Source organism: Saccopteryx leptura, chromosome 4 (genome assembly GCF_036850995.1).
Source record: "Saccopteryx leptura isolate mSacLep1 chromosome 4, mSacLep1_pri_phased_curated, whole genome shotgun sequence".
Classification (NCBI taxonomy): Eukaryota; Metazoa; Chordata; class Mammalia; order Chiroptera; family Emballonuridae; genus Saccopteryx; species Saccopteryx leptura.
Genome location: NC_089506.1, coordinates 120,817,050 through 120,845,013, shown reverse-complemented (window position 1 = coordinate 120,845,013; position 27,964 = coordinate 120,817,050). Strand labels below are relative to the sequence as shown.

Below are 27,964 nucleotides of genomic sequence, written 5' to 3'. Positions count from 1 at the left end.
CCCCATCCCCTGTTTTAAAATTTTTCATGGATTTGTAGAAGAAGGAGGGAGAGTGGGAAGCATCAGCTTGTTCCACTTAGTTTTTCCATGTAGTTGCATGCTCATCGTTGCTTCTTGTACATGCCCTGATCAGGAATCCAATCCACAACCCAGGTGTGCTGGGACGATGCTTTATTTACTGGGTCACCCTGCCAGGGGCACTTCCCTTTTTTTTTTTTTTTTTTTTTTTTGCTGTTGCTCTTTAGTGTAAACTTGGATGTTGTAGAGCAAGTTGTTTTTCATACAAGTATTCTTTTGTTTCAAAGTATGTTTTGGTCTTGCTACTCTCAGCTGAAGAGAAGCAACTCTGAGTATTCTGGATGATGATAGGTAATCAAGTTCAATATTCCTTACAACCTGGCAATTGAACAAGAAGATTTAGGGCCTCAGTGGATGCCATCCTACAACTCATTTTTGTAATACTCTTGATTCTTGGTTTATTGTGGCATGAATTCCTAAGGTTTTAACCTTCAGTAACTAAAGTTATCTTCTGGTGGATGTAATTCCTTTGTTCTTTTCCTTTTTTGTTGCTTGGTTATAAAAAGTTGTGTTCTTGTCTTCTAGAAAGTACCCTCATTCCTTGGCTTTTGGCCCCCTTCCATTTTCAAAGCTGGCAGTGTACCATCTCAGATCTCTCCTGGAGTCTGACTGAAAAATAAGAAACCTGATTTTATAAGTCACTGATCTTTCTCCCCTTGTATCTTCACTGCTCTGTCTCCCCGCCAGTCTCCTGTTATTTTTCCTGGGTGAGTCCCAGTCCCTTTCTTATTGGAATTCCCATGAGACTTGCTCTCTAGGTATTGGGGCTATTCTGATTGCCCACTATTATAAATTACAGTGTACTTCTTTACAAAAACTATGTTTGGGGGGTTATGCCTTTAGAATTACTACATTGAAGGAAAGGAACATTTTAATAATTTTTGTTGCATATTTCAAGACTTTTCCTGAAATGTAGAAACCACTATGTATTTATTACAATATATTTAGCATCTTAGTAATATACTTGCATCTCTATAGCCCCATCAATGTGGTTACTTTAGTTTTGTTTTGTTACATTAGCATATATCTAAGAGTCAAGAGTTTTTAATTTTCTAATGCTAGTATAGCCTGGATATTATTACATATTTTAGCTTACTGTCTGTATTTCCCATGTATGAAACTGGATTTTTCTCCTTTGAGTATTGACTAAATGGAATATGGGTATTGATCTTATATATATAATTATATTGTATCCTTCCAGTATTTTTTTAAAGATTTTATTTATGGATTTTACAGGGGGCAGGGGAGAGGAACAAGAAGTATCAACTCATAATAGTTCCTTCACTTTAGTTATTCATTGATTGCTTGCCTTATGTTCCTTGACTGGGTAAGCCCAGGGCTTCAAATCAGTGACCTTAGCATTCTAGGTTGATGCTCTATCCATCGTGCCACCACAGGCCAGGCCCAGTATTTTTCTGTTGCCTTCTGTTTCGTTCAACATTTTGGCTGTATGTATTCAATGCATCCTTCTCTGAGTAGGTGTAAGTTTTCTGTTTTTTCCAAGTTTTGTTGTTTGATATGTATTTAATGCTTTGACTTATAAATGACTCCCATGCTGTTTTTACCTTTATTAACTATTAGCTCACTTTCTGTTGTTCTTCTACATCTTAGAGTATTATAATAGTTTCGGTTTACTCCTGGAATCTTCAATATATTACAATGATTTGTTTCTTCTTTTGTTTTTCTCCTAGCATCATAAACTTTGGGTCATTGTTGCTTTGTAAGATATTTTAATATTTGATAGAATAAGACTACCATTGTTACATTTCAAGATACATGTATTTGGTATTTTTGCATACTTATTCACCTAGATGAATTCTGATCTCAATTTGTCAGGTCATAAAATATATTCTACAGGAATTTAAAATTTATGTTACATTAAGTCCTTATGTTTTCTTGGGAAGTATTAACTTTATTTAGTCCTTTTCAGCCAAGAATTAGCAGTTTCTTCCCTATTCTTTATTCATCCTATTAGGTATATATTTTTTCATAATTAAGTCTTTATTTAATATCCTGGGCTAAGTTACTTAATGAATTTTAATATTTTATTGCTTTTATAAATCTCTTATGGCGTTTCTACTTGAATGGTCCTATTGGACAAGAATGCATTGTTTTTTCCCCCCTCTATAGCCTACATCTTTTCTAAAATTATTTATTAATGATGGTATTATTTTTTATTTCTTTCTTTCTTATCAGTTGTTAACTGAATCATTTTGTCCTCAATGCTGACTGCCAGCCTTTCCAGCCCTGTATCACACATAAGGAGAGACTAGAAAGGTCTTTGGTATTATGGTTTTAAAAGAATTCACTCTAGTGCTTCACTGAGTAAAATGTTGGTGCTTTGTATCTTTAAAATAAGTTATTTAAAAATAATACATAGCCTGACCAGGCAGTGGCGCAGTGGATAGAGTGTCAGACTGGGATGTGGAGGATCCAGGTTTGAGACCCCAAGGTCGCCAGTTTGAGCGTGGGCTCATCTGGTTTGAGCAAGGCTCACCAGCTTGAACCCAAGGTCGCTGGCTCAAGCAAGGGGTCACTCAGTCTGTGTAGCTCCCTGGTCAAGACACATATGAGAAATCAATGAACAACTAAGGAACCACAATGAAGAATTGATGCTTCTCATCTCTCTCCCTTCCTGTCGGTCTGTCTGTCCCTCTCTCTGACTCTCCCTGTCTCTGCCACAAAAAAAATAATATATAATCTTTGTTATGCATAACTGACTTTTTTTTTTTTTTTTTACAGAGAGAGAGAGTGAGTCAGAGAGAGGGATAGACAGGGACAGACAAACAGGAATGGAGAGAGATGAGAAGCATCAATCATTAGTTTTTCATTGCACGTTGCAACACCTCAGTTGTTCCTTGATTGCTTTCTCATATGTGCCTTGACCGTGGGCCTTCAGCAGACCGAGTAATCCCTTGCTGGAGCCAGCGACCTTGGGTCCAAGCTGGTGAGCTTTTCCTCAAACCAGATGAGCCCTCACTCAAGCTGGCAACCTCGGGGTCTCGAACCCGGGTCCTCTGCATCCCAGTTCGACGCTCTATCCACTGTGCCACCGCCTGGTCAGGCACATAACTGACTTTTTACAACAAAATATTTAAGTCAAAAAGTTATGCCTGACCTGTGGTGGCATAGTGGATAAAGCGTCAACCTGGAAACGCTGAGGTTGCCGGTTCAAAACCCTGGTCTTGCCTGGTCAAGGCACATATGGGGAGTTGATGCTTCCTGCTCCTCCCCCCTTCTCTCTCTCTCTCTCTCTCTCTCTCTCTCTAATGAATAAATAAAATTTAAAAAAATTTTAAAAAAAAGTTATCTAGGTCACTTTCTCCTTGTAATATGTCTAAATTCCATCCACTTCTGAATAATCTTAGTCACAAGAGACATTTTTCTCCTGAAAACATTCTTCAGTCTCAAAACAGTTTGAGATAGTAGTGGTTTTGCGCCTGCCTTATGTGTATATTTTGTGGTAACCTTGGTGTCTTGTATTCTATAATGCCACAGGTCCTCCCATATGTGTGACCGGTGCTTCAGAGTGGCTTCTTCCCAGTGCTTCTCAGCTTTCTAGTAATGCAAGTTAGCCTTCCAGTGCTGCAAGGGGCTGTTCCCATGCCACAGTTTGCAGTCCTAGTTCAAAGACTTTTCTCTTTTCAGGGCCTCAGCATACATTTATTTCTTTTTCCTGGTCACCATTCTTTTAAAAATGAGATTGTAACTTTTTGTTTTGAAATGATTACGGATTCATAGGAAGTTGCAAAAATAGCACAGAGCAGTCCCCATGGACCTCACACCCAATTTTTATCAGTGGTCATATTTTACTGGGACACTTTCAAGGATGGCTCTGGTTTGGGCAAATCTTTACTGCCCTCATCATTATTCTCAGCCCAGTGACACTACACTAGAAGATATGATTAGGTGATAAGATTCTTGTGCTTGCCCTGGATGGACAGATGAGCTGGTTAGAGCATTGTCTCGATACATCAAGGTTGTGGTTCGATCCCCCATCAGTGCACATACAAGAATCAACCAGTGAATGCATAAATAAGTGGAACAAGAAATCAATGTTATAAATAATAAAAATAATTTAAAAAAAATCAATGTTTCTCTCTCTGCCTTTCTCTCTCTCTAATCAATCAATAAAGAAAAACTTTAATAAAATAAAATTACTATTAAGATGTTTATTATCATTAGTGGCAATTTTCATAAGTTGTAATGGAAGCTTGTTATGCATGAATCTGTTTTGTAGTTATGGTCTTCACTAGAAATTGCATGTCTTTTTTTCTGAAATTTATTGGAATGATGAGCACTGTCAGTTTTTGTATTAAATTATCTCGATGGCATGTAGCTAGATACTTATGATGAACCCAAAGGAAGTGAGCAGAGTTAATTGAGGAATTGGACCAATGCTGGAGGTTTCGAAGACAAACAGAAAAGACCCCAGCATTGTTGAAATCGCACCTAGAAAAACTTCCTGTGAGAGAACTACTGTTCTATCTTAGCTGCTCAGCAGAGTAAATCATTGTACCACTTAAATTCTGTGCTCCATGCGACCTCTTCAAATGTTTTATTTCCTCTGATTTAATGGCAAGCCTGGAATCCTTTGCTTTGCTTACCTGTACAAGTGCTGTACAAGCTTTGGAATCAGCATTCACTCCTGCCAGTCTGAGTTATTTTAGAGATGAGTAGTGTATGAAAATACTTTTTTCATACTTCAGGTAAATGGAAATTGCCAAGAGTTATAAAGTAATACAGAAAAGGGTAGTGCTCCCATACATTTATAAAATCCACTCGACTAACTCATACTTACGGAAGGTTTTGTTTTTTTCTCCTTCCCTTGATCTGTCTGTTTACATCGCTGATTCTATCACAACTGATGGCTCTTCTCAAATGCCTACCCTTGGTATTCCTTCAAAGCTTTGTGCACCGAGGGCCTTCGCCTCTGGACCTTCACTTGGGCATGTTCCTGCCCACCTTGCTTCACCAGGCAACTGCGGAACAGCAGGAACGCTTCTTCATGCACGCCTGGAACTTCGAGATCATTGGCACTTATGCCCAGACAGAGATGGGTCATGGTACGGTGCATTCAGTCTACCTTCTGGGTTGGGCAAGGTGCTGCATGCTCAGCACATATGGAGCGCCCACTGTGTGTTAGTAGTGTTATCTCTGCATGCCAAGTACTATATAAACTGTTTCAATGCCACCTTTCCACAGAAGTCAGGTTGTTTTTTGTTTTTTGGGTTTTTTTTTAAAGATTTTATTTATTTTAGACGGGGGGGGGGGGAGAGAGAGAGAGGAGAGAGAAGGGGGAGGAGCAGGAAGCATCCACTCCCATATGTGCCTTGACCAGGTAAGGCCATGGTATCAAACCAGCAACCTCAGCATTCCAGGTCGACGCTCTATCCACTGCGCCACCACAGGTCAAGCAGAAGTCATGTTTTTCAGCATACAAGTCTTGGGGAAAAATATTACATTGGTCACTGAAAATGAAGGGTTACATTATCACAGATATATGCTGATTTTTTTAATTAGTTCCCCTTCAGAAGGTCAAGTCAGGCCTTATTAAGTAAGTGGCTTTTCAAGCTTACTGAAGTTGCATAGAATACATGTGCATATTAGAATCTGAACCCATTTTTCTTTCCTCATTACTATCTGGTTACCCTTATTTACTACTGATACATTAGTGAACTTGCAGAAATTCCAGAAATACAGATTTGTAGTATGTATGCTCTTTGATTTGCTGACAAGAAATAAGTGGCTTATATAGCCAAAATATGTAACATTTAAAATAACTGAAAGTTATTTGTGCCTTGATTTAGTAAATTCAGTAAACTTCTGAAGGTGGCTTAGCCAAAGTTTAGAAAAATAAGATGAGCTATACCTTCAGGCAGATGGTCTCACAGTCTCTCTAGTACCTTTTTTCTTTTCATTCCCCTCTTACCTTTTTCAGTCTGTTGTAGGTTCACATTTGTGTTTGTTATTTATTTGTTTATGGTTTCTCTTTTTCTCTTCAAAGGTTTTGGGACAACTAGTCCACTGTGTATTTGCCATTTGCTCATTATTTCTGCTTCATTTTATAGCTGCTTTGGCTTTCAGCTTTGGTGCTGAATAGTGCTTTACAGGATTTTTAAGACTCAAAGTGAAGTAGTACCCTTTGGTTCACTTGCGCATTTGAAAATAATTTGTCAGCCTAACCAGGCGTTGGCATAGTGGATAGAGCATCGGACTGGGATGCAGAGGACCCAGGTTCGAGACCCTGAGGTTGCCAGCTTGAGCATGGGCTCATCTGGTTTGAGCAAAGCTCACCAGCTTGGACCCAAGGTCGCTGGCTCAAGCAAGGGGTCACTCCGTCTGCTGAAGGCCCACGGTCAAGGCACATATGAGAAAGCAATCAATGAACAACTAAGGTGTTGCAACGAAAAACTAATGATGCTTCTCATCTCTCTTCGTTCCTGTCTGTCTGTCCTATCTGTCCCTCTCTCTGACTCTCTCTTTCTGTCTCTGTAAAAAAAATAAAAATAAATAATAATAATTTGTCATAATCTGTTCTGTTTAATATTATCTCATTTTCTTAAAAAGCTGCTTCTTTGGTGAAAGAAGTCTTAAGTTTCTATTTCCTTGATTCCCACTCTGGAGAAGGTAGTGGTTCACAAGTAAACGGGCCATATCTGTTGTTCACTTTGGAAGTTTCTAAGTGTTTCATGAGTTCTGCCTAGTATTATCAAACAGTTTGGTGAAAGGTTCTTAGCATTGTAGAGAGTGTCACTTAGAACATTTTCCTTTAACTCTTTTGAAAGAATTTTGGTACATTTATATGAGAATGTAAAACATGATTCCCTGTCCCAGTAAACATGAATCTGGGAACTCCTGGTCACAGTAGTGAACCAGCCAGGACAGTCATTGTTCTAGGTCTTTCCCTCATAATGGTTATACTTTTGTAAGATCTTGTTTTCCATTCTAGCAATTATTCTGAAATAAATTCTAAATGTAGAAGACCTGTGGTAAACACAGTAGTATGAGTTGAAATTGACATTCTCACAACTTAGAGTGATTTCTTTTTTATTTAAGAGAGTGGGATTAAGGCCCTGGCTGGTTAGCTCAGTGGTAGAGTGTCAGCCCACCATGTGGAAGTCCCGGGTTCGATTCCCGGCCAGGGCACACAGGAGAAACACCCATCTGCTTCTCCACCCTTCCCCCTCTCCTTTCTATCTCTCTCTTCCCCTCCTGCAACCAAGGCTCCATTGGAGCAGAGTTGGCCTGGGTGCTGTGGATGGCTCCGTAGCCTCTGCCTTAGGTGCTAGAATGGCTCCAGTTGCAAGGGAGCAACAGCCTCAGATGGGCAGATCATTGCCCCCTAGTGCACATGCAGGAATCTGTTTCTCTGCCTCCCCACTTCTCACTTCAGATAAAAAAGAGAGATGGATTTGAAAGGCCAGTCTGTTGTGACTTTCACTTACCTGTGAAATTCATATCCTGTGATCTTATGAAACTATGATTCTAAGCTGCCTTTAAATTGTATTTTGGTTGATCTAAATAAATGTTACTTGGCCCTGGCCAGTTGGCTCAGTGGTAGAACATCGGCCTGGCGTGCAGGAGTCCCAGGTTCGATTCCCAGCCAGGGCACACAGGAGAAGTGCCCATCTGCTTCTCCACCCCTCCCCCTCTCCTTACTCTCTGTCTCTCTCTCTTCCCCTCCCTCAGCCAAGGCTCCGCTGGAGCAAAGTTTGCCCGGGCGCTGAGGATGGCTCTGTGGCCTCTGCCTCAGGTGCTAGAATGGCTCTGATTGCGGCATAGCGATGCCCCAGATGGGCAGAGCATCGCCCCCTGGTGGGCATGCCGGGTGGATCCCGGTCAGGCACATGCGGGAGTCTGTCTGACTGCCTCCCCGTTTCCAGCTTCAGAAAAAAAAAATACAAAAATGAATGAATGAATGAATGAATGAATGAATGTTACTTGATTTAAGTACAGAGGTACCTTGAAATACGAATTTAATTTGTTCTGTAACCGAGCTAAGTTAGTCAGCTCGTATATCAAACTGCTGATACTGGACCGGTGCACCAACGCGCCAACTAGTGGCAGCTTCCCGAATCACGACTCGTATCTCGGAATTTCACTCGGATCTCAAACAGAACTCTACGGACCAAGTTGCAGCTCATATCTTTAAAAAAAATTTGTATGTTGGTCTGTTTGTATAGACCAAGGTACCACTGTATAGAAAATTATATATCTTGGTTATCAAACATTTGTAGCTCATCTAAAAACATTTTATTGTCATTAGATCTTGTTATTCTCTGTGATATTAGAGCCCAAAGGACTAGATAGGAGATTTTACCCTGTTCCTGTTTGAAGTAAATGTAATTTATTTCCTTAGGAACTCATCTTCGAGGCTTAGAAACCACAGCCACGTATGACCCTGAAACCCAGGAATTTATTCTTAATAGTCCTACTGTGACCTCCATCAAGTGGTGGCCTGGTGGACGTAAGTGAAATTTTTAACAATTACTGGATGTTTTGAAGATTTATTGTAACATCATGTTTAGAATGTAGAGCTTTATATGAGAATATAATTTTATAATATAGAAAAAAAACTTGTCCTGACTGGTTGGCTCAGCGGTAGAGCATCAGCCCGGCATGTGGATATCTCAGATTCAATTTCCAGTCAGGGCACACAAGAGAAGTGACCATCTGCTTCTCCTCCCCTTTCCCTCCTCCTTCTCCTCCTCCTCCTCCTCCTCCTCCTCCTCCTCCTCCTCTTTCTTCTTCTTCTTCTTCTCTCTCTCTCTCTTCTCCTCTCCTCCCACAGCCATGGCTTGATTGGTTTGAGTACATCAGCCCCAGGCCCTGAGGATGGCTCCATGGAGCCTCCACCTCAGGTGCTAAAGAATAGCTCGGTTGCAATCAATAGCTCAGCCCCAGATGGGGGTTGCCGAGTGGATCCTGGCCTGAGCTTATACAGGAGTCTCTCTCTCTATATCCCCTCCTCTGACTTAAAGAAAAAGAAAAAACTCTTAAGGCTTAAACTGTTCTAAGCTATTTCACATTCTCTTATGATGCATGATACAGATATTTATAACTTTTACAAAGCACAGAAAGGACAGCTGTCTTACTGTGCTTTTCTTAGTTTCTCTTCTAAATATTTCCGTGTATTAGCATAATTTCTATTGTCATCATTTAAGGTAACCTTATATTCCTTGTTTGGGTACTTGTTTCTGTATTGAAAAGCACTTGAGTATTTTCACATATTTAGTATAAATAACTTTGACATGAAACTTACCTAATATCATATTCCATTCTGAGTCATTGTCTTAGAATATGTATTTCACATGGCATTAGTGCTCAAAGGATTTTGTTATTCAAATTATGTATTTTCATATGTGACATTACATTTTTACATGACAAAAACTAGCATGCCGAAAGAAGATAAATATTTCTGGATGTACTAACCAAAAATCTCTGACAGTAGCTTTAGGCCATAGAACTTTCTGCAATGATGGAAGTACTCTCTATTTTTACTGTTCAATGTAGTAGCCACTAGCCAAATATACCCATTTTTTTGAACATTTAAAAAAAATTTTTAGCCATTGATTTTTGGAGTGAGAGAACAAGAGAAACATCAGTTTGTTTCACTTATTTATGTATTCATTAGTTGATTCTTGTATGTACCCTGACCGGGGATCAAACCCTCAACTTTGGTGTATCGGGATGAGGCTCCAACCAACAGAGCTACCCGGCCAGGGCTCCATGTATACCTGAAATGTAGCTAGTAGACTGGGGAACTGAATCTCTTTTATTTTTTTTATTTATTAATGTTAGCCAGAGAGGAAGGGAGAGAGAGAGACAGGAACATCAATCTGTTCCTGTATGTGCCCTGACCAGGGAGCAAACCAGCAACCTCTGTGCTTCAGGCCGACACTCTAACCCAGTGGTCCCCAACCCCTGGTCTGCGGACTGGTACCAGTCCATGGGCCATTTGGTACCGGTCCACAGAGAAAGAATAAATAACTTAACATTATTTCCGTTTTATTTATATTTAAGTCTGAACGATGTTTTATTGTTAAAAAATGACCAGATTCCCTCTGTTACATCCGTCTAAGACTCACTCTTTTTTTTTTTTTTTACAGGTAATCCCTCTTCTTTCTTTTTTTTTAATTTTAATGGGGTGACATTGATAAATCAGTGTACATATGTTCAGAGAAAACATTTCTAGGTTATTTTGACATTTGATTATGCTGCATTCCCATCACCCAAAGTCCAATTGTCTTCTGTCACCTTCTAACTGGTTTTCTTTGTGCCCCTCCCCTCCCTCAACCCTCTCAATCTCCTCCCCCCACACCCTGTAACCCCCACACTCTTGTCCATGTCTCTGAGTCTCATTTTTATGTCCCACCTCTGTATGGAATCATACAGTTCTTATTTTTTTCTGATTTACTTATTTTGCTCAGTATAATGTTATCAAGGTTCATTCATCCATGTTGATGTAAATGATCCCATGTCATCATTTCTTATAGCTGAGTAGTATTCCATAGTATATACGTACCAAAGCTTTTTTTTTTTTTTTTTTTTCTTCCCTGTATTTTTCTGAAGCCGGAAATGAGGAGAGACAGTCAGACAGACTCCTGCATGTGCCCGACCGGGATCCACCCGGCACGCCCACCAGGGGGCGACGCTCTGCCCACCAGGGGGCGGTGCTCTGCCCCTCCGGGGCATTGCTCTGTTGCGACTAGAGCCACTCTAGCACCTGAGGCAGAGGCCAAGGAGCCATCCCCAGCACCTGGGCCATCTTTGCTTCGGTGGAACCTCTGCTGCGGAAGGGGAAGAGAGAGACAGAGAGGAAGGAGAGGGGGAGGGGTAGAGAAGCAGATGGGCGCTTCTCCTGTGTGCCCTAGCCGGGAATCAAACCTGGGACTTCTGCATGCCAGGCCGACGCTCTACCACTGAGCCAACCGGCCAGGGTCTGTACCAAAGCTTTTTAATCCACTCGTCCACTGACAGACATTTGGGCTGTTTCCAGATCTTCGCTATTGTGAACAATGCTGCCATAAACATGGGGGTGCATTTCTTCTTTTCAAACAGTGCTATGGTGTTCTTGGGGTATATTCCAAAAAGTGGGATAGCTGGGTCAAAAGGTAGTTCGATTTTTAATTTCTTGAGGAATCTCCATAATGTTTTCCACAGTGGCTGCACCAGTCTGCATTCCCACCAGCAGTGCAGGAGGGTTCCCTTTTCTCCACATCCTCACCAGCACATATTCTGGGTTGTTTTGTTGATGAGCGCCATTCTGACTGGCATGAGGTGATATCTCATTGTCTTAATTTGCATTTCCCTAATGATTAGTGATGTTGAGCATTTTTGCATATGCCTATTGTCCTCTTTGGAGAAGTGTCTATTCATTTCTTTCTCCCATTTTTTTGATTGGATTGTTTGTCTTCCTGGTATTGAGTTTTACAAGTTCTTTATAAATTTTGGTTATTAACCCCTTATCAGACGTATTGTCATAAGACTCACTCTTGACGCTTGTCTCGGTCACATGATACATTTATCCGTCCCACCCTAAAGGCCAGTCCGTGAAAATATTTTCTGACATTAAACCGGTCCATGGTCCAAAAAAGGTTGAGGACCACTGCTCTGACCTACCGAGTTATCCAGTCAGGGCTGAATCTTTTATTTTTATTTTATTTTATTATAATTAACAAATATAAATAACCACAGCTGGCTAGTGGCCACTATTTTGGAAAATATTGCCTTAAGGGAGAAAAAGGAAGTAATTTAGCAAGCAGATTCCCTCCCCCAAAGTGAGAAACAGGGGAGGGGGGTACAGATAGACTCCTGTGTGCCCCTGACCGGGATTCACCCAGCATGCCCACCAGGGAGCGATGTCGGCCCCTCTGGGATGTTGCTCCGCTACAGTCGGAGCCAGTCTGGCACCTGAGGCAGAGGCCATGGAGCCATCCTCAGCGCCTGGGCAAACTTTGCTCCAATGGAGCCTTGGCTGCAGGAGGGGAAGAGAGAGAGAGAGAGAGAAAAGAAGGAGAGGGGGAAGGGTAGAGAAGTGGATGGGCGCTTCTCCTGTGTGCCCTGGCTGGGAATCGAACCAGGGACTTCCACACACTGGGCCAACTGGCCAGAGCCGCAAGCAGATTTTGACTCAAAGGAATCACTGAGCTTAAGCCAGCCCAGGAAGTAATTTAAATTAATGTTCTTGGCCCTGGCCGGTTGGCTCAGCGGTATAGCGTCGGCCTGGCTTGTGGGGGTCCCGGGTTTGATAACCGGCCAGGACACACAGGAGAAGCACCCATCTGCTTCTCCACCCTTTCTCTGTCTCTCTCTCTTCCCCTCCCGCAGCCAAGGCTCCATTGGAGCAAAGTTGGCCCGGGCACTGAGGACGCTCCATGGCCTCTGCCTCAGGCACAAGACTGGTTCTGATCGTAGTGGAGCAACTTCCCAGATGGGCAGAGCATCGCCCACTGGTGGGCATGCCAGATTGATCCCAGTCAGGCCCGTGCAGTAGTCTGTCTGTCTGCCTCCCCCCTACCCCCTCTTCTCACTTTGGTAAAAAAAGTTTAATGTTCTTATGGTTATACAATAATTTTCTTTTTTTTATTTTTTTTTATTTTTCTTTTTTTTCTTTTTTTTTTGTATTTTTCTGAAGCTGGAAACGAGGAGAGACAGTCAGACAGACTCCCGCATGCGCCCGACCGGGATCCACCCGGCACGCCCATCGGCGCGATGCTCTGCCCCTCCGGGGCGTCGCTCTGTTGCGACCAGAGCCACTCTAGCGCCTGGGGCAGAGGCCAAGGAGCCATCCCCAGGGCCTGGGCCATCTTTGCTCCAATGGAGCCTCGGATGCGGGAGGGGAAGAGAGAGACAGAGAGGAAGGAGAGGGGGAGGGGTGGAGAAGCGATGGGCACTTCTCCTGTGTGCCCTGGCCAGGAATCGAACCCGGGACTTCTGCACGCCAGGCCGACGCTCTACCACTGAGCCAACCGGCCAGGGCACAATAATTTTCTTAATTTAACTAAGTAAGTAAAAAAAAAGGTAGAGCTATCTTTTAAAATGGATTGCTAGCAAATCAACATATTGTACACCTTAAATGTCAGGTTAAGCCTGACCAGGCGGTGGTGCAGTAGATAGAGCGTCGGACTGGGATGCAGAGGACCTGGGTTCGAGACCCTGAGGTTGCCAGCTTGAGCACGGGCTCATCTGGTTTGAGGAAAAGCCCACCAGCTTGAACCTAAGGTCGCTGGCTCCAGCAAGGGGTTACTCAGTCTGCTGAAGGCCCACGGTCAGGGCACGTATGAGAGAGCAATCAATGAACAACTAAGGTGTTGCAATGCGCAATGAAAAACTAATAATTGATGCTTCTCATCTCTCTCCATTCCTGTCTGTTCCTGTCTATCTCTCTCTGACTCTCTCTCTGTCTTGGTAAAAAATAAATAAATAAATAAATAAATAAATAAATAAATAAAAAGTCAGGTTAAGTAGATTTTCTTCTGACAACTAGGTACATAAGAAAGGCTCTCTGGGGGTACTTATTAATTAGTCTTATATTTAACATGCTTTCCTCCCCTCTTTTGTTTCTATCCTCTGAACATGTAAAATGGGTGCTCACTTGTCTCTCTTGTTTTCTTTGAATTTGCAGTTGGGAAGACTTCAAATCATGCTATAGTACTTGCCCAACTCTACACGAAGGGGAAATGCTATGGATTGCATGCCTTCATTGTACCTATTCGTGAAATTGGAACCCATAAGCCTTTGCCAGGTTAGAATTGTGCATCTGATGTTGAGATGAAAACTTAAAGCAAGTACTTTGTTTTATAAAAAGTATAACACACGACTAAAGAGGAGTGGGGACAGCCAGGAATTCCAGAGCATAAACACTTGGTGGCTTTCTTTCTTGTCTGGTAGGTATCACCGTTGGCGACATTGGCCCCAAATTTGGCTATGATGAGGTGGATAATGGCTACCTGAAGATGGACCATTATCGTATTCCCAGGGAAAACATGCTGATGAAGCATGCCCAGGTATATTAAAACAGAAAAGAGGATCAGAGGTGTCAAGCATGGGGGTTGCTGTGGCTGTTGGTAAGCACAGGGTTAAAAGGGTCTGCTTTTAGAAGGTGATAACATAATTTTACTTCTGATGCTTTTTCTATTATGACAGCAAACCAAAAGCCATTGGGAGGTATGATGAGTGTATGCTGGTCTACTAAACCAGCAGTGTCAAACTTGAAGATGCATTAGAATCACCTGGCGTGTTAGCTACTCTCCAGATTTCATCGCCCCCTGAGTTTGACTTATAGGTCATTGTGGGGACTGAGATTTTATATTTCAGACAAGTTCCCAGGCAACACTGACACTGCCATTCTGGAGACCACACTTTGAGAACAATGGCCTCTTGTTTTTATTTCTTTTTTATTTTTTTTTAATATATTTTTTTATTGATTTAAATTTATTGTGTTTACATTGATTCAGGTGTCCCACCGAATACATTCCCCCCACTATATATATTTTTTTAATTCATTTTAGAAAAGAGAGAGAGAGAGACAGAGAGAGAGCAGGAAGCATCAACTCCCTTATGTGCCTTGACCAGGCAAGCCCAGGGTTCCAAACTGGCGACCTCAAGTATTCCAGGCCAACACTCTGTCCACTGTGCCACTACAGGCTAGACTGGCCTCTTATTTTTAAACAGAAGGAAGCATTAGTCCCATGTCCTTTTTCCAGGTGAAGCCTGATGGCACATACGTGAAGCCCATGAGTAACAAGCTGACCTACGGGACCATGGTGTTTATCAGGTCTGTCCTTGTAGGGGAAGCTGCTCGGTGTCTGGCGAAGGCATGCACCATTGCCATCCGCTACAGTGCCGTAAGGCACCAGTCTGAGATCAAACCTGGGTAAGGATGAATGGAGTCTGAGGTGGGCTCGTTCCTGAGGACCTGGCTTTGAGCCCTTTCAAATATCAAAATTCTCTAATGTGGTATAGAAAAGATGCATTGGCTATAAAATTAAGATGGCAGTGTACTGGGTCTGCTACTTTGAACCTAGACCTCCTTTTCTTTTTCTTTTTTTTTTAAAGATTTCATTTATTGATTTTACAGAGAGAGGAAGAGGGGGGACAAGAAGTGTCAACTCATAGTTGTTCATTGATTGTTGTATATGCCTTGACTGGGTAGCCCAGGGTTTTGAACTGGCGACCCCAGCATTCCAGGTCAAGGTTCTATCTACTGTGCCACCTCAGGCCAGGCTACACTTCCTCTTTTTTAAAAAAAAATTTGTTGGTTTTGGCAAGAGAGGAAAGGGGAAAGAGAGAAAGACAGGAACATTAATCTGTTCCTGTATGTGCTCTGACCGGGGATCAAACTGGCAACCTCCGTACTTCAGGACAATGTGCTAACCCAACTGAGCTATCTAGCCAGGGTGAGACTTCCTTTTTTTAAGTGGATAGATGAGAATACCACCTTATTATTTTTAACATTCTAAGAAAAACAGGAAAGAATAATACTACTTGAGCTCTATACATGAAATGTTCAAAATATTGAAGGCAGTTTGAAAATTCTAATTCCTACTAACAACTACAAATTGGGCATGGTGAAAGTGAAATTAACCTTGATTCCCTATTGTGTTCATACGCTTAGTTTATTCCTACTGCTGCCTTTCACCTGGGCATAACCCCCTGATAACCTTTTCATTCTTAAAGAAGGAATAAAGAAATTGATAAGAACAGATCTTAGACTTCAGATATTTAACTCTCCACATTGGGTCTTCTCCATAATTGTGGTCAAAATATAGTTTATTCAGCCATCTAGTGAGTGGGTTAGATGTCTTTAACATTGCCTTTGTCCTATGAAGTTATCTAACTTGGGTTTTGTACATTGCTGTTATAAGATAAAGTTTCCTTAGTCATACTAGAAAGACAAAGAAAGATGTGAACTTTACAACTAGGAAATTCTGTCCACCTAACGCAGTTTAACATGGTAGTTAGAAACATGTTCTGTAGCCAAATAGCCTCAATGTAAATCAGGGATCTGCCACTTACTAGTTGCATGGCTGTGGGCAGCGCCTTGACCTCTAGTTTTTCACATCTGTAAAATGGGGGTAGTAAGTGCTACCTCTCAAGGTCTTTATGACAAATAAGTTAATATATCAAAGTGCTTAGACTAAACCTGGCACAGAGTAAGTTCTGTATGTGTGTTTAATTTTTCCCCCCTTTTTCTATATACTTTAGTGAACCAGAACCACAGATTTTGGATTTTCAAACCCAGCAGTATAAACTCTTTCCACTCCTGGCCACTGCCTATGCCTTCCATTTTGTGGGTGACTACATGAAGGAGACCTATCATCGGATTAATGAAGACATTGGTCACGGGGACCTGAGTGAACTGCCCGAGGTATGTGTTTAGTCTCTTTAACTGGTGGGCTCTCCTCTGTTTCATGTTTGCCTGATAGACAGTGTCCAGAGAAAACTACACATTGGGATTTCTTGAACAGCCCATGTATTCTCAGAAGATCCTGAAATTTTTCTGATTGAAAGTGGATTAGAGGCCTGACCTGTGGTGGCGCAGTGGGATAAAGCATCGACCTGGAACACTGAGGTCGCCGATTCCAAACCTTGGGCTTGCCTGGTCAAGGCACATATGGGAGTTGATGCTTCCTGCTCCTCCCCCTTCTCTCTGTCTCTCTCTGTCTCTCTCTCTCTCTCACTCCTCTCTCTCTCTAAAAAAATCAATAAAAAAAAAAAAAAAATAAGAAAGTGGATTAGATATGAAGATGTGAGTTTTGTCTTTACGTTTCAGAAGTGCTGTGACATGTTGGTCATTTGTTAACCAAGGGAACATCAGTGGTGGCTTTTTGTCAAGTAGAACAGTTAAGAAGGGAGTGTGGGAATGGTATTAACTCAGGCCAATTAGATCACCATGCTGCTTCAGTTCCATGCGTGGCAAGTGGTTTTGAAAATGACTGGCGCTGTTAGAGGAGGGTTTGTGTTCTCATGGAACTGGAACTAGCAGTACAGATGTTCTAATGACCTGTGCTTTCCCCTCAGCTCCATGCTCTTAGCGCCGGGATGAAGGCCTTCACCTCCTGGACAGCTAATGCTGCTATAGAAGCATGTCGGATGGCTTGTGGCGGCCATGGCTATTCTCATTGCAGTGGTCTTCCAAATATTTACGTCACTTTTACCCCAACCTGCACCTTTGAGGGAGAAAACACTGTCATGATGCTACAGACAGCCCGGTGAGAATCTTAATTCATGATTACTGTTATCTATTAATAAGAATGTTCAAGGCGCCTGACCAGGCGGTGGCGCAGTGGATAGAGCGTCGGACTAGGATGTGGAAGGACCCAGGTTCAAGACCCTGAGGTCCGCACCTTGAGCGCGGGCTCATCTGGCTTGAGCAAAAAGCTCACCAGCTGGGATCCAGGGTCGCTGGCTCCAGCAAGGGGTTACTCAGTCTGCTGAAGGCCCGCAGTCAAGGCACATATGAGAAAGCAATCAGTGAACAACTAAGGAGTCGCAACACGCAACAAAAAACTAATGATTGATGCTTCTCATCTCTCTGTTCCTGTCTGTCTATCCCTCTCTCTGACTCTGTAAAAAAAAAAAGAATGTTCAAGGCCTTTTCATCAGTTTCTGTTACCGTGTTTGTTTTCACATTATATTTGTTCCTGAAAGACATCATTTTGTCTTCTATCCAGACCCACTGTTATCTTGTGGTTAGACTAGCAAGTATGAAACACCTGTCACATAACTTAAAGCCTTTTGAAGATTTTATTTCTGTCTCACGAGAAGCAGAGTTACTGAAAGCATGCAAACTGATGATTTTTAGGTTCCTGATGAAAAGTTTTGACCAGGTGCACTCGGGAAAGTTGGTGTGTGGCATGGTGTCCTACCTGAATGACCTGCAGAGTCAACGCATCCAGCCACAGCAGGTGGCAGTCTGGCCAGCTGGGGTGGACATCAACAGCCCCGAGGGCCTCACAGAAGCCTATAAACTTCGTGCAGCCAGGTGAGCTCACCTCCTGCGCTGGAAGAGCGGCTGTGGGGCCTCAGGCGAGGAGCCCAAGGGAATAGGAAGAAGGTGTGAGCACCATTCATTACTTCTTCTAAGCTTCACTTTTCTTTCATTTCTTAACAGATTAGTAGAAATGGCTGCGAAAAACCTTCAAACTGAAGTGAGTCACAGAAAAAGCAAGGAGGTAGCATGGAACCTAACTTCCGTTGACCTTGTTCGAGCAAGTGAGGTCAGTGATAGTTCTGTCTCCCCTCCTTCACTATTTACTCCTCCACCTCCCCTCATTTTCTTAGTGCAGAAACCCTATTCCTGTGCTGTAGAGGCTTTTTCAAAGGTTCTCACACTCTGGTGTTTACTTTTTCCCTAGGCACATTGCCACTATGTGGTAGTTAAGCTCTTTTCAGAACAACTCCTCAAAATTCAAGACAGATCTGTCCAAGCTGTCTTAAGGAATTTATGCCTCTTGTATTCTCTGTATGGAATCAGTCAGAAGGCAGGGGATTTTCTGCAGGTCAGTATTTTTCTTTTTTGTTTGTTTGTTTGTTTGGGTTTGTTGTTGTTGTTGTTTTTTCTGAAGCTGGAAACGGGGAGAGACAGACAGACTCCCGCATGCGCCCGACCGGGATCCACCCGGCACGCCCACCAGGGGGCAACGCTCTGCCCTCCAGGGGGCGATGCTCTGCCCATCCTGGGCGTCGCTATGTTGCGACCAGAGCCACTCTAGCACCTGAGGCAGAGGCCACAGAGCCATCCCCAGCGCCTGGGCCATCTTTGCTCCAATGGAGCCTTAGCTGCGGGAGGGGAAGAGAGAGACAGAGAGGAAGGAGAGGGGGAGGGGTGGAGAAGCAGATGGGCGCCTCTCCTGTGTGCCCTGGCCAGGAATCGAACCCGGGACTTCTGCACACCAGGCCGACACTCTACCACTGAGCCAACCGGCCAGGGCCAGGTCAGTATTTTTCTAAGTTAAAGCCTTGTTTTGGTAGAAAAATAATTGTGGTCTGCTCTATAATCATGCTTGTGTATAATATATCTATCTATATGTTATACAGACAGACATATATGTCATTTGCTTGTTTTGTTCTTCCAGGAGAGCATCCTGACAGACTCTCAGATTACCCAAGTACACCAGCGCATGAAGGAGCTATTGACTGCGATTCGCCCAGATGCTGTTGCTTTGGTTGATGCATTTGATTTTCGGGATGCGTCACTGGGCTCTGTGCTTGGCCGTTATGACGGGAATGTTTATGAAAACTTGTTTGAGTGGGCCAAGACATCCCCACTGAACAAAGCAGAGGTAAAGAAAACAATGTCTTTTCACCTTTTGAAATTTTCCTTTATTTAGAAAAAAAAGTTTTTAAGCTTGACCATGCAGTGGCGCAGAGGATAGAGCGTCAGACTAGGACACCAGCTTGAGCCCAAGGTCGCTGGCTTGAGCAAGGGGTTACTCGGTCTGCTGTAGGCCCTCAGTCAAAGCACATATGAGAAAGTAATCAATGAACAACTAAGGTGCCACAACAAAAAATTGATGCTTCTTGTCTCTCTCCCTTCCTGTCTGTCCCTATCTGTCCCTCTCTCTGTCTCTCTCTGTCACAAAAATAAATTTAAAACAATTTTAAGACTTAATTCATTTTTGAGAGGAGAGAGAGAGAAGGGGGGAGGAGCAGGAAGCATCAATTCCCGTATGTGCCATGACCAGGCAAGCCCAGAATTTTGAACCAGTGACCTCAGCGTTCCACGTCGACATTTTATCCACTGCGCCACCACAGGTCTCTTCATTTAAGTATTATGACATGCCTGACCAGGTGGTGGCGCAGTGGATAGAGCATCGGACTGGGAAGTGGAGGACCCAGGTTCAAGAGCCCGAGGTCACTAACTTGAGCACAGGCTCATCTGGTTTGGCAAAGCTCACCAGCTTGGACCCAAGGTCACTGGCTCGAGCTAAGGCTTACTCAGTCTGCTGTAGCCCCACAGTCAAGGCACATATGAGAAAGCAATCAATGAACAACTAAGCATTGCAATGAAAAACTAATGATTGATGCTTCTCATCTCTCTTTGTTCCTATCTGCCCCTGTCTATCCCTCTCTCTGACTTTCTGTCTCTGTAAAAATAAATGAATAAATAAATAAATAAATAAATATTATGCCAGGCCCTGACAGTGGCACAGCGGATAGAGCATCATCCTGGAGGACCAACTTCGCTGGTTTGGTCCTGGGTCACTGGCTCTCTCTGGAGGGCATAGGCTTGACCCCGAGTTTGCTGGTTTGAGTTCGGTCAGGGCATGAATGAGAAGTAACCAATGGGTGCACAACTAAGAGGAACAACAAGTTGATGCTTCTTTCTCTGTCTCTGCACCCCCCGCATTCTCTTAAAAAATCAATGGAAAAAATAGATAAATATTAAGACAGGAATAACCTTTGAGCAACTAATTGAAATTTTCAAACATATACAGAAGTAGAATACTGTAACACAGCTCCTGTGTCCTTTGTTGTGCTTTGACAACTGTCTACTCGTGGCCAGTAGGTTTCATCTGAAACTCCCAACCCCCACCCTCTTCCTGAGGATTATTTTGAAACAAATCCAAGATTGAGATAATTTTATCCATAGATATTTCAGTATGTACCTCTAAAATACAAGATTCTTTTTAGAAACATAATAATCACAATACCATTCTCACATCTAAGTAAATTAAAGATTTTTTAAATTTTTTTTTATTTTTTGTGTGTGTATGTTTTTTTATTTTTTGTAGAGAAGAGCTACAATTTTTTTTATGTGTCTATGACAGAGTCAGAGAGGGACAGATAGGGACAGACGGACTGGAAGGGAGAGAGACGAGAAGCATCAATTCTTTGTTGCAGCACCTTAGTTGTTCAGTGATTGCTTTCTCATCTGTGCCCTGACCAAGGGGCTACAGCAGACCCAGTGTCCCCTTGCTCAAGCCAGCAACCCTGGGCTCAAGCTGGTGACCTCTGGGCCTCGAACCTGGGTCTTCTGTGTCCCAGTCCGACAAAGAGCTACAAATTTTTAATAGACTGTATTTGTGACTATTAATCAAAATTTATATTCTAAGATTAAAGATATAAGATTAATTCAAAATATGCATTAAATAAAAACAAATTTAAGAGGTTGGAATCCATGGGAGTCCGAAAGACCAGAGTAACAGGCTTTATTGAAAGGAAGAAAGGAACCCTACCAGGCACTTCTGCTGAGAAGAGCACCGGTTACAGACTAGGGGCAAATTATATAGTGTTTGGGAGAGCCTGAGGGGATACTGAGGCAAAAGTCCTGGTGTGTCCAGTGCTCCTTCTTGGGGGGCTTGCCAGCTTCTTGGAATTCCTCTGCCTCAGGGGCGATAGTCCAGTAAGGGTGAGGTCTGACAGATAAGTGGAACATCAAGAGGGCAGTTTGGAATTCACGTATCTATCATAAGACTTATCTCATCTAAACTTTAAAAGTTATATATTCTTTTTTTTTTTTTTTTTTTTGTATTTTTCTGAAGTTGGAAATGGGGAGGCAGACAGACTCCAGCATGTGCCCAACCGGGATCCACCCGGCACGCCCACCAGGGGGTGATGCTCTGCCCATCTGGGTGTCACTGTTGCAACCAGAGCCGTTCTAGTGCCTGAGGCAGAGGCCATAGAGCCATCCTCAGTGCCCGGGCCAACTTTGCTCCAATGGGGCCTTGGCTGCGGGAGGGGAAGAGAGAGACAGAGAGGAAGGAGAGGAGGAGGGGTGGAGAAGCAGATGGGCGCCTCTCCTGTGTGCCCTGACCAGGAATCGAACCCGGAACTCCTGCATGGCAGGCCGACGCTCTACTACTTAGCCAACCAGCCAGGGCTATATATTATTTTATTTTTATTAATTTTAATTTAAATTGCTTTTTTTTTTTCTTTTTTTTTTTACAGAGGCAGAGATAGGGACAGACAGACAGGAACGGAGAGAGATGAGAAGCATCAATCATCAGTTTCTCGTTGTGCGTTGCGACTTCTTAGTTGTTCATTGATTGCTTTCTCACATGTGCCTTGACCATGGGCCTTCAGCAGACCAAGTAACCCCCTGCTGGAGCCAGCGACCTTGGGTCCAAGCTGGTGAGCTCTTTGCTCAAGCCAGATGAGCCTGCGCTCAAGCTGGCGACCTCGGGGTCTCGAACCTGGGTCCTTCCACATCCCAGTCCGACGCTCTATCCACTGTGTCACCACCTGGTCGGGCTATTAATTTTAATTTAAACGATAACTTTTTAACATCATAAACTAACCCATGTCTAGATTTTCCCAATTGGCTCAATTTTATGTTTCTTCCCTTCAGTTTCTTTGGATCAGGATCGAGATAAGATTTTGATAATTTCTTGAGTAAAAGTATACTGTCTTACATTGCAAGCTCCTTATCAGTGATTTCTTCTCTTCTTCCCTGCAGGTCCATGAATCTTACTACAAGCACCTAAAGCCACTGCAGTCCAAGCTCTGAATGTCATGAGGACAAGTTTAATCTGCTCCAGAAAGCAGCTCTACTCCTCCACTCCCCCTGTCCTTGTCACACAAGTCTGTGCAGAATCTTGATTGAATTTGGAGAGTTGTTGAGCAAATGATAAATTGACCCTTTCCTCTTTATAAATGAAGAAAAAACGAGATTTCAGAGATTAAATGAACAAACAAATGTGTTTTAAGTACAGTTAACACTGAAAGAGACCTGTTAAGCATTCATTCAGAAAAGGCTTTAAGAAATGCAGTATAAGTTCCCTTTGCTGTGCTACTGATCCCAGTAGGCCATAACTTTTGATAATTAGTAGAATTTAACTACTAAGTAGTTAATTTTTTCACATCTTAATTGCTAATCACTGGATATATGTGTTTTTAAGCAAAGGTATTTTTTTTCAAGTGCAGTAGAACCCTTTTAAGCTTTCCTGTTAAATGTCTCACCATTCCTGCCATTAAATCTTCCATTCCTGGCTTAAAAGCAGGACTGAAGAAAATGGATTGGGGAAAATAAACTAACCAGGAAATTTGGTGTGAGTGGTTTGAGCTTGACACATTTTCTGCCTGCTTACCTGTGGTTGCTGACACATTGTTTTTATTTGTTCATAGCATTTTTCCAACACAAGGATTTCTCCGACTCATGCCTACTGTAAGATCGTTATCTTGTGTAATTGGGAATTAATCTTTCATTTGAAGGATCCCTAAATTGTCACTGTAGTAGCCCTATGACTCTCTTTGTCCTCAACTTCTTTGGAAGAGGTAGGTAGCAAAGTTATCTCTACATAGGACCTTTGGACTTCGGTCAGAGATTGGCTCTCCCTCCTCCCTCCCTCCCTCCCTCCCTCTCTCTCTTTCCCCCTCTCCTGTAACCTCCTGAAAGAGGTGCTAAAGAAAAGAGATGAAAGTCACAGTTCCCTCCTGGGAGAGTAAGTGTAGTGAGAGCTCTCAGTCAGAGTTACCATGACTGGTGACCATATTAACTGGATAGTCTGGAACAAGAGAGATTTCACATATTCTGTCATTTTGGCTTAAACTAGTAAAATGCTTGGAGGTTACTATGTGTCTGGCATGACGATGTAAAAGTATCACTCAGGTTAGCTCTTACACCTAGGAGTAGCATAGAAAAATCCTTTGCAAACCATGTGTTCTGATTTTTGGATCAGAAAATATAATTGAAACTAGGGCTAAAGGATAAATGGAAGTTCCATAGACTCTATTTCTTAATATATATCTGGCTTTATTTTTGGTATGTTTCTAGGAGCTTTATCTGAATTGCTAAATTGTCCTTTCAGCTGAAATCTAATTTACACAATCATTTTAGATTTAAAGGGTAAATGTGTCCCTCTTAATGAATTTTATTCCTAAAATCAGTGTAAAACAACACATCACTTGATTTTTTTAACCTGTTAGCTATATCTGACATCTGTCTCATGAAACCAGTTGTTTTAGAATCAGTCTTGTGGATGTAGTGGATTCAGTGGAAATGTAATTTCCATCTTGGGACCTAACATAAAATCTGTCCCAGTGGGACTGGTAATATCAGAATTTTAGATCCAGTAGAAATACTGTCTGTTGACACAAGCCTTAATCTTCCTACCAGATTTAATTGCTGTGTTAAGATAAAGTAAAAAGCACTGTGTTAATCTCATTTGGGTCTATCTTGACAGTAGTTCAGATTCTGGGAAATAAAAATACATTTATATTGCTTGATATTGACCTGTTAAATATAAAATTATTTCAGAATTAGTGCTTACATATATTACTCACAGATGAATACCTGTAATCAAGATCTGAGGGTGTATGAAGTGACATACATCTCATCAAAAAATAAATCTGATATTTGATACTATTTTTATTAATATTGGAATATTTTGTCTTGAACTTTACTCACTATAATCAAAAAATAAAGATACAGTAAAACCTCGCTAATTTGTACTGTCAAAGGGAAAGAGTGTACCATGTAATTAAACAAGTTCAAATTATGCGGAATTTCAAGATAAGCTTATTATGTTTAGGTAACACTAAGAACAAAAAGAGGAAGGCATGAGACCTGCCTGAGCCAATAGCACTAAAATCTGCCATAATTGCTGGAGTCCCTGTAGCTTTGAGTGTGCTGGTCGATTTAGAATTTATTTATTAACTGCTAAAAAGGAAGCAGCAGATCCAGTTTGTTGTTTCTAAGAAGCCAGACTTTGCCACAGGTGAGTATGGTTTTGTTGGGGGTTTTTTTGTGAGCTGTTTACAGAGAGTACAAAGATAAACTTCAACCTAGTCTCCTCCAAAATGATGATACTGTGTAGAATTAATGAGATTTCCCTAATAGATGATACTTACATAAACCTTTTTAAAAAAGTACTCTGAACAGTACTCAAAATTGAAAATTTGAGGTTTAAAAGGGATGTTTTTGCTATTTGGAAAGGATGAAGGTTGATTCTTCCTTAAGTGTTTGGAGCTCTATTTTATGCTCTATTAGATTATAACAAGGTGTATTTCAGTGTTTGAATGTTAGTGACCTCGAAACATTATTGGTCCCAGCCCTGGCCTGGGTAGTTGGGTTGGTTAGAGCATTGTCCCAATACACAAAGGTTATGGGTTCAATCCCCAGTCAGCAGGAATAGATCGATGTTTCTGTGTGTCTCTCCAAAATCAATAATTTAAAAAAAAATAAATGGAAAAACAACAAAACACTGTTGGTCCCAAAGCAGTGTTAACTGTGAAATCAGTTGGCAATGGGGGAAGATTACATGAGGAACCAGGTCCAGGGACTTTGGCCGAAACCACCCACATCCATGACCACCAAAAGAAACAGCCACACCCATGCCCGCCAAAAGAAATGTCCCAGGAGCCTGACCTGGCGGTGGCACAATGGATAGAACATTGGACTGGGATGCAGAAGGACCCAGGTTCGAGACCCCGAGGTCACCAGTTTGAGCGCGGGCTCATCTGGTTTGAGCAAAAAAAAGCTCACCAACCTGACCGGGCGGTGGCGCAGTAGATAGAGCATCAGACTGGGATGCAGAGAACCCGGGTTCGAGACCCCGAGGTCGCCAGTTTGAGCGTGGGCTCATCTGGTTTGAGCAAAGCTCACCAACTTGGACCCAAGGCTCAAGCAAGGGGTCACTCCGTCTGCTGAAGGCCCGCGGTCAAGGCACATATGAGAAAGCAATCAATGAACAACTAAGGTCTCGCAACAAAAAACTGATGATTGATGCTTCTCATCTCTCTCCATTCCTGTCTGTCTGTTTCTATCTATCCCTCTCTCTGACTCTGTCCCTGTAAAAAATAATTTTTAAAAAAAGAAATGGAGCCTGACCTGTGGTGGCACAGTGGATAAAGCGTCAACCTGGAAACACTGAGGTTGCCAGTTCAAAACCCTGGGCTTGCCTGGTCAAGGCATATATGGGAGTTGATGCTTCCTGCTCCTCCCCCTTCTCTCTCTCTCTCCTCTCTATAATGAATAAATAAAATCTTTAAAAAAAATTTAAAAAAAAAAGACTAATGATTGATGCTTCTCATCTCTCTCCGTTCCTGTCTGTCCCTATTTATCCCTCTCTCTGTCTCTGTAAAAAAAAGAAAAGAAAAGAAAAGAAATGGCCCAGGAGCATTTTAAAAAAGAACAACTGTCTGTCAGCCAATGAAATTTTGCCACCCACCACCACCCTACCATCCCTATAAATTACCCCTGGGCAGGAGAAGCTGTGCAACTTCCCTGTCCCCTGTCTTGTGGACCAGTGAACCTCGCCCAGGATGCACTCTAAATAAAGCTTTTTGCTTGTCCACACTTGGCTACATTCCTCTTCCTCGGTGGAAAATACCTTACATTTGGTGCCAAAACCTGGGAGGAGCTTGAGTCCGCAAGGGCTGCTCCTCTCTCCTTCCCTCTCAAGGAAGACCAGGACCTCTGACCTCCCACCCACTTTGGCACATGGTGCGGTAAGTCCCCTGCCTCTGACCTCCCCTCAGTTCTTTCTGACTCCAAGACTTGCTGTCCATAGTCGCAGCTGCATCAGGGACCTCCTACCCTTTCCGACTGTGTGTGTACCTGTGGAGACGTCCCAGACACTCGCACTCTGCCTGACTGTCCCGTGGCCAGAGGTTAAGTTGCAGGACGCCAATTCTCATCTCTGATCACTCCAAGGCTGAGGGCAGCCATAGGGGCACAGAAATTTAAACCTGGCTCAAAAACACTTCTAGGGTGCTTTATCCGGAATCTCTCAAACATAGATCCCTCCCTAAAGAAGAAATTGATCTTCTCCACTGTGGCCTGGCCACAGTACCCAGTGGATAACCAAACCAGGTGACCTCCTGAAGGGACTTTCGACTTTAACACCCTCATTGATTTACAGAACTATTGCCAGAGAACTGGGAAATGGTTGGAGATCCCTTACATTCAGGGCTTCTGGTATTTGCGCTCCCATCCTAATCTCTGTGCCGCCTGCTCTACAGCATAGGTCCTTTTAGCCAGAGAAACCGCAGCTAAACCCTCCACTCCTGATCTTCCCTCCTTTGCCAACCCCCCTGCAGAACTCTCCCCCTCCTGCACGACCCCCTCCATTCTATCGGGGTCCTCTTCTACATTTGCTGGATCCTGTTTCTCATTTGCCTGCAGATATCGGGTTCATGTTTCTTTTTCCCTTTCTAATCTACCTGCAATTGAAAAGCATCTGGACTCCTACTCCTCTAATCCTGTTTATGCCAAGGAATTCCAATATCTCACTCAGGCATATGACCTCACTTGGCATGATCTCTATGTTATCATGTCTCCCCCTCCTTTTCCCCCCAACGTGTATGTGGTCAAGTGTATATAACTAGCCTCAGAGCTATATTCTACACTACATGATTTGGGTCAGCTATACCCCCTGTAAGTCATATGCAGCTGGCTTATTAATAAATTTCTTATTAATAAATTTCTTCCTAAAACTTCTGTATCCTGCCTTGGTGTCTATGTAAACCAGCGGAAAGCTACTTTACAACATTTGGGGGCTTGCCCGGGATGCTGGTGTTCCACGTCACCAGGTAGAGACACCCGGATCAGCTGGTCTTTCTGGAGGATTGCCTGACCCCGCTTGATCTCGAGGAAAGGCACTGCCTGAGACATTCCAGGGCTCCCGTTTTTCTGGGGGGTTTGGACAACTCCTCGGCAGACACCTCCGGTCCGCAAATTTGACAATTTGGCAGAGATCGAGGATTGTAAATACTGACCTCTGGAGGTGAGGCAGATCTCTTGCTTTGCTGAATTCTATTTGGGACTAGTGAATTTGGAACTATTGAGTGGGGACATTTGGTGGTGCTCTCAGGAAGAGACCTGAGTAGGGGCTGAGTTAATGAGTCCTGCCTCGGACTTCCAGGGACACCTTTGTGTTTGTCGAGATCTCATTCTTTGCTTTTAATGTTTCTGTCTAAAACCCCTGAGTGATTG

At 42.8% G+C, this 27,964-nt stretch overlaps 1 protein-coding gene and 1 non-coding gene across 4 annotated transcripts in view; both read left to right on the top strand.

Moving 5' to 3' along the window:
- Positions 1 to 24,394, top strand: part of ACOX1 (acyl-CoA oxidase 1) — a 36,841-nt gene extending 12,447 nt beyond the window's left edge. For 2 of the 3 annotated variants that reach the window (XM_066381327.1, XM_066381328.1), the window contains exons 3-14: positions 4,987 to 5,144; positions 8,441 to 8,548; positions 13,709 to 13,828; positions 13,975 to 14,090; positions 14,790 to 14,959; positions 16,291 to 16,453; positions 17,107 to 17,297; positions 17,891 to 18,070; positions 18,200 to 18,305; positions 18,444 to 18,587; positions 19,164 to 19,370; positions 22,487 to 24,394. In XM_066381327.1, coding sequence (XP_066237424.1) covers positions 4,987 to 5,144; positions 8,441 to 8,548; positions 13,709 to 13,828; positions 13,975 to 14,090; positions 14,790 to 14,959; positions 16,291 to 16,453; positions 17,107 to 17,297; positions 17,891 to 18,070; positions 18,200 to 18,305; positions 18,444 to 18,587; positions 19,164 to 19,370; positions 22,487 to 22,537 — 1,714 coding nt within the window. In that variant the 3' untranslated portion in view covers positions 22,538 to 24,394. The remainder of the gene's footprint in view (positions 1 to 4,986; positions 5,145 to 8,440; positions 8,549 to 13,708; positions 13,829 to 13,974; positions 14,091 to 14,789; positions 14,960 to 16,290; positions 16,454 to 17,106; positions 17,298 to 17,890; positions 18,071 to 18,199; positions 18,306 to 18,443; positions 18,588 to 19,163; positions 19,371 to 22,486) is intronic. The other variant, XM_066381326.1, reaches the window with a different exon arrangement.
- Positions 7,152 to 7,227, top strand: TRNAG-ACC (transfer RNA glycine (anticodon ACC)). The gene has a single exon. It is a non-coding gene; the product is annotated as a tRNA-Gly (tRNA).
- Positions 24,395 to 27,964: the final 3,570 nt, after the last annotated feature.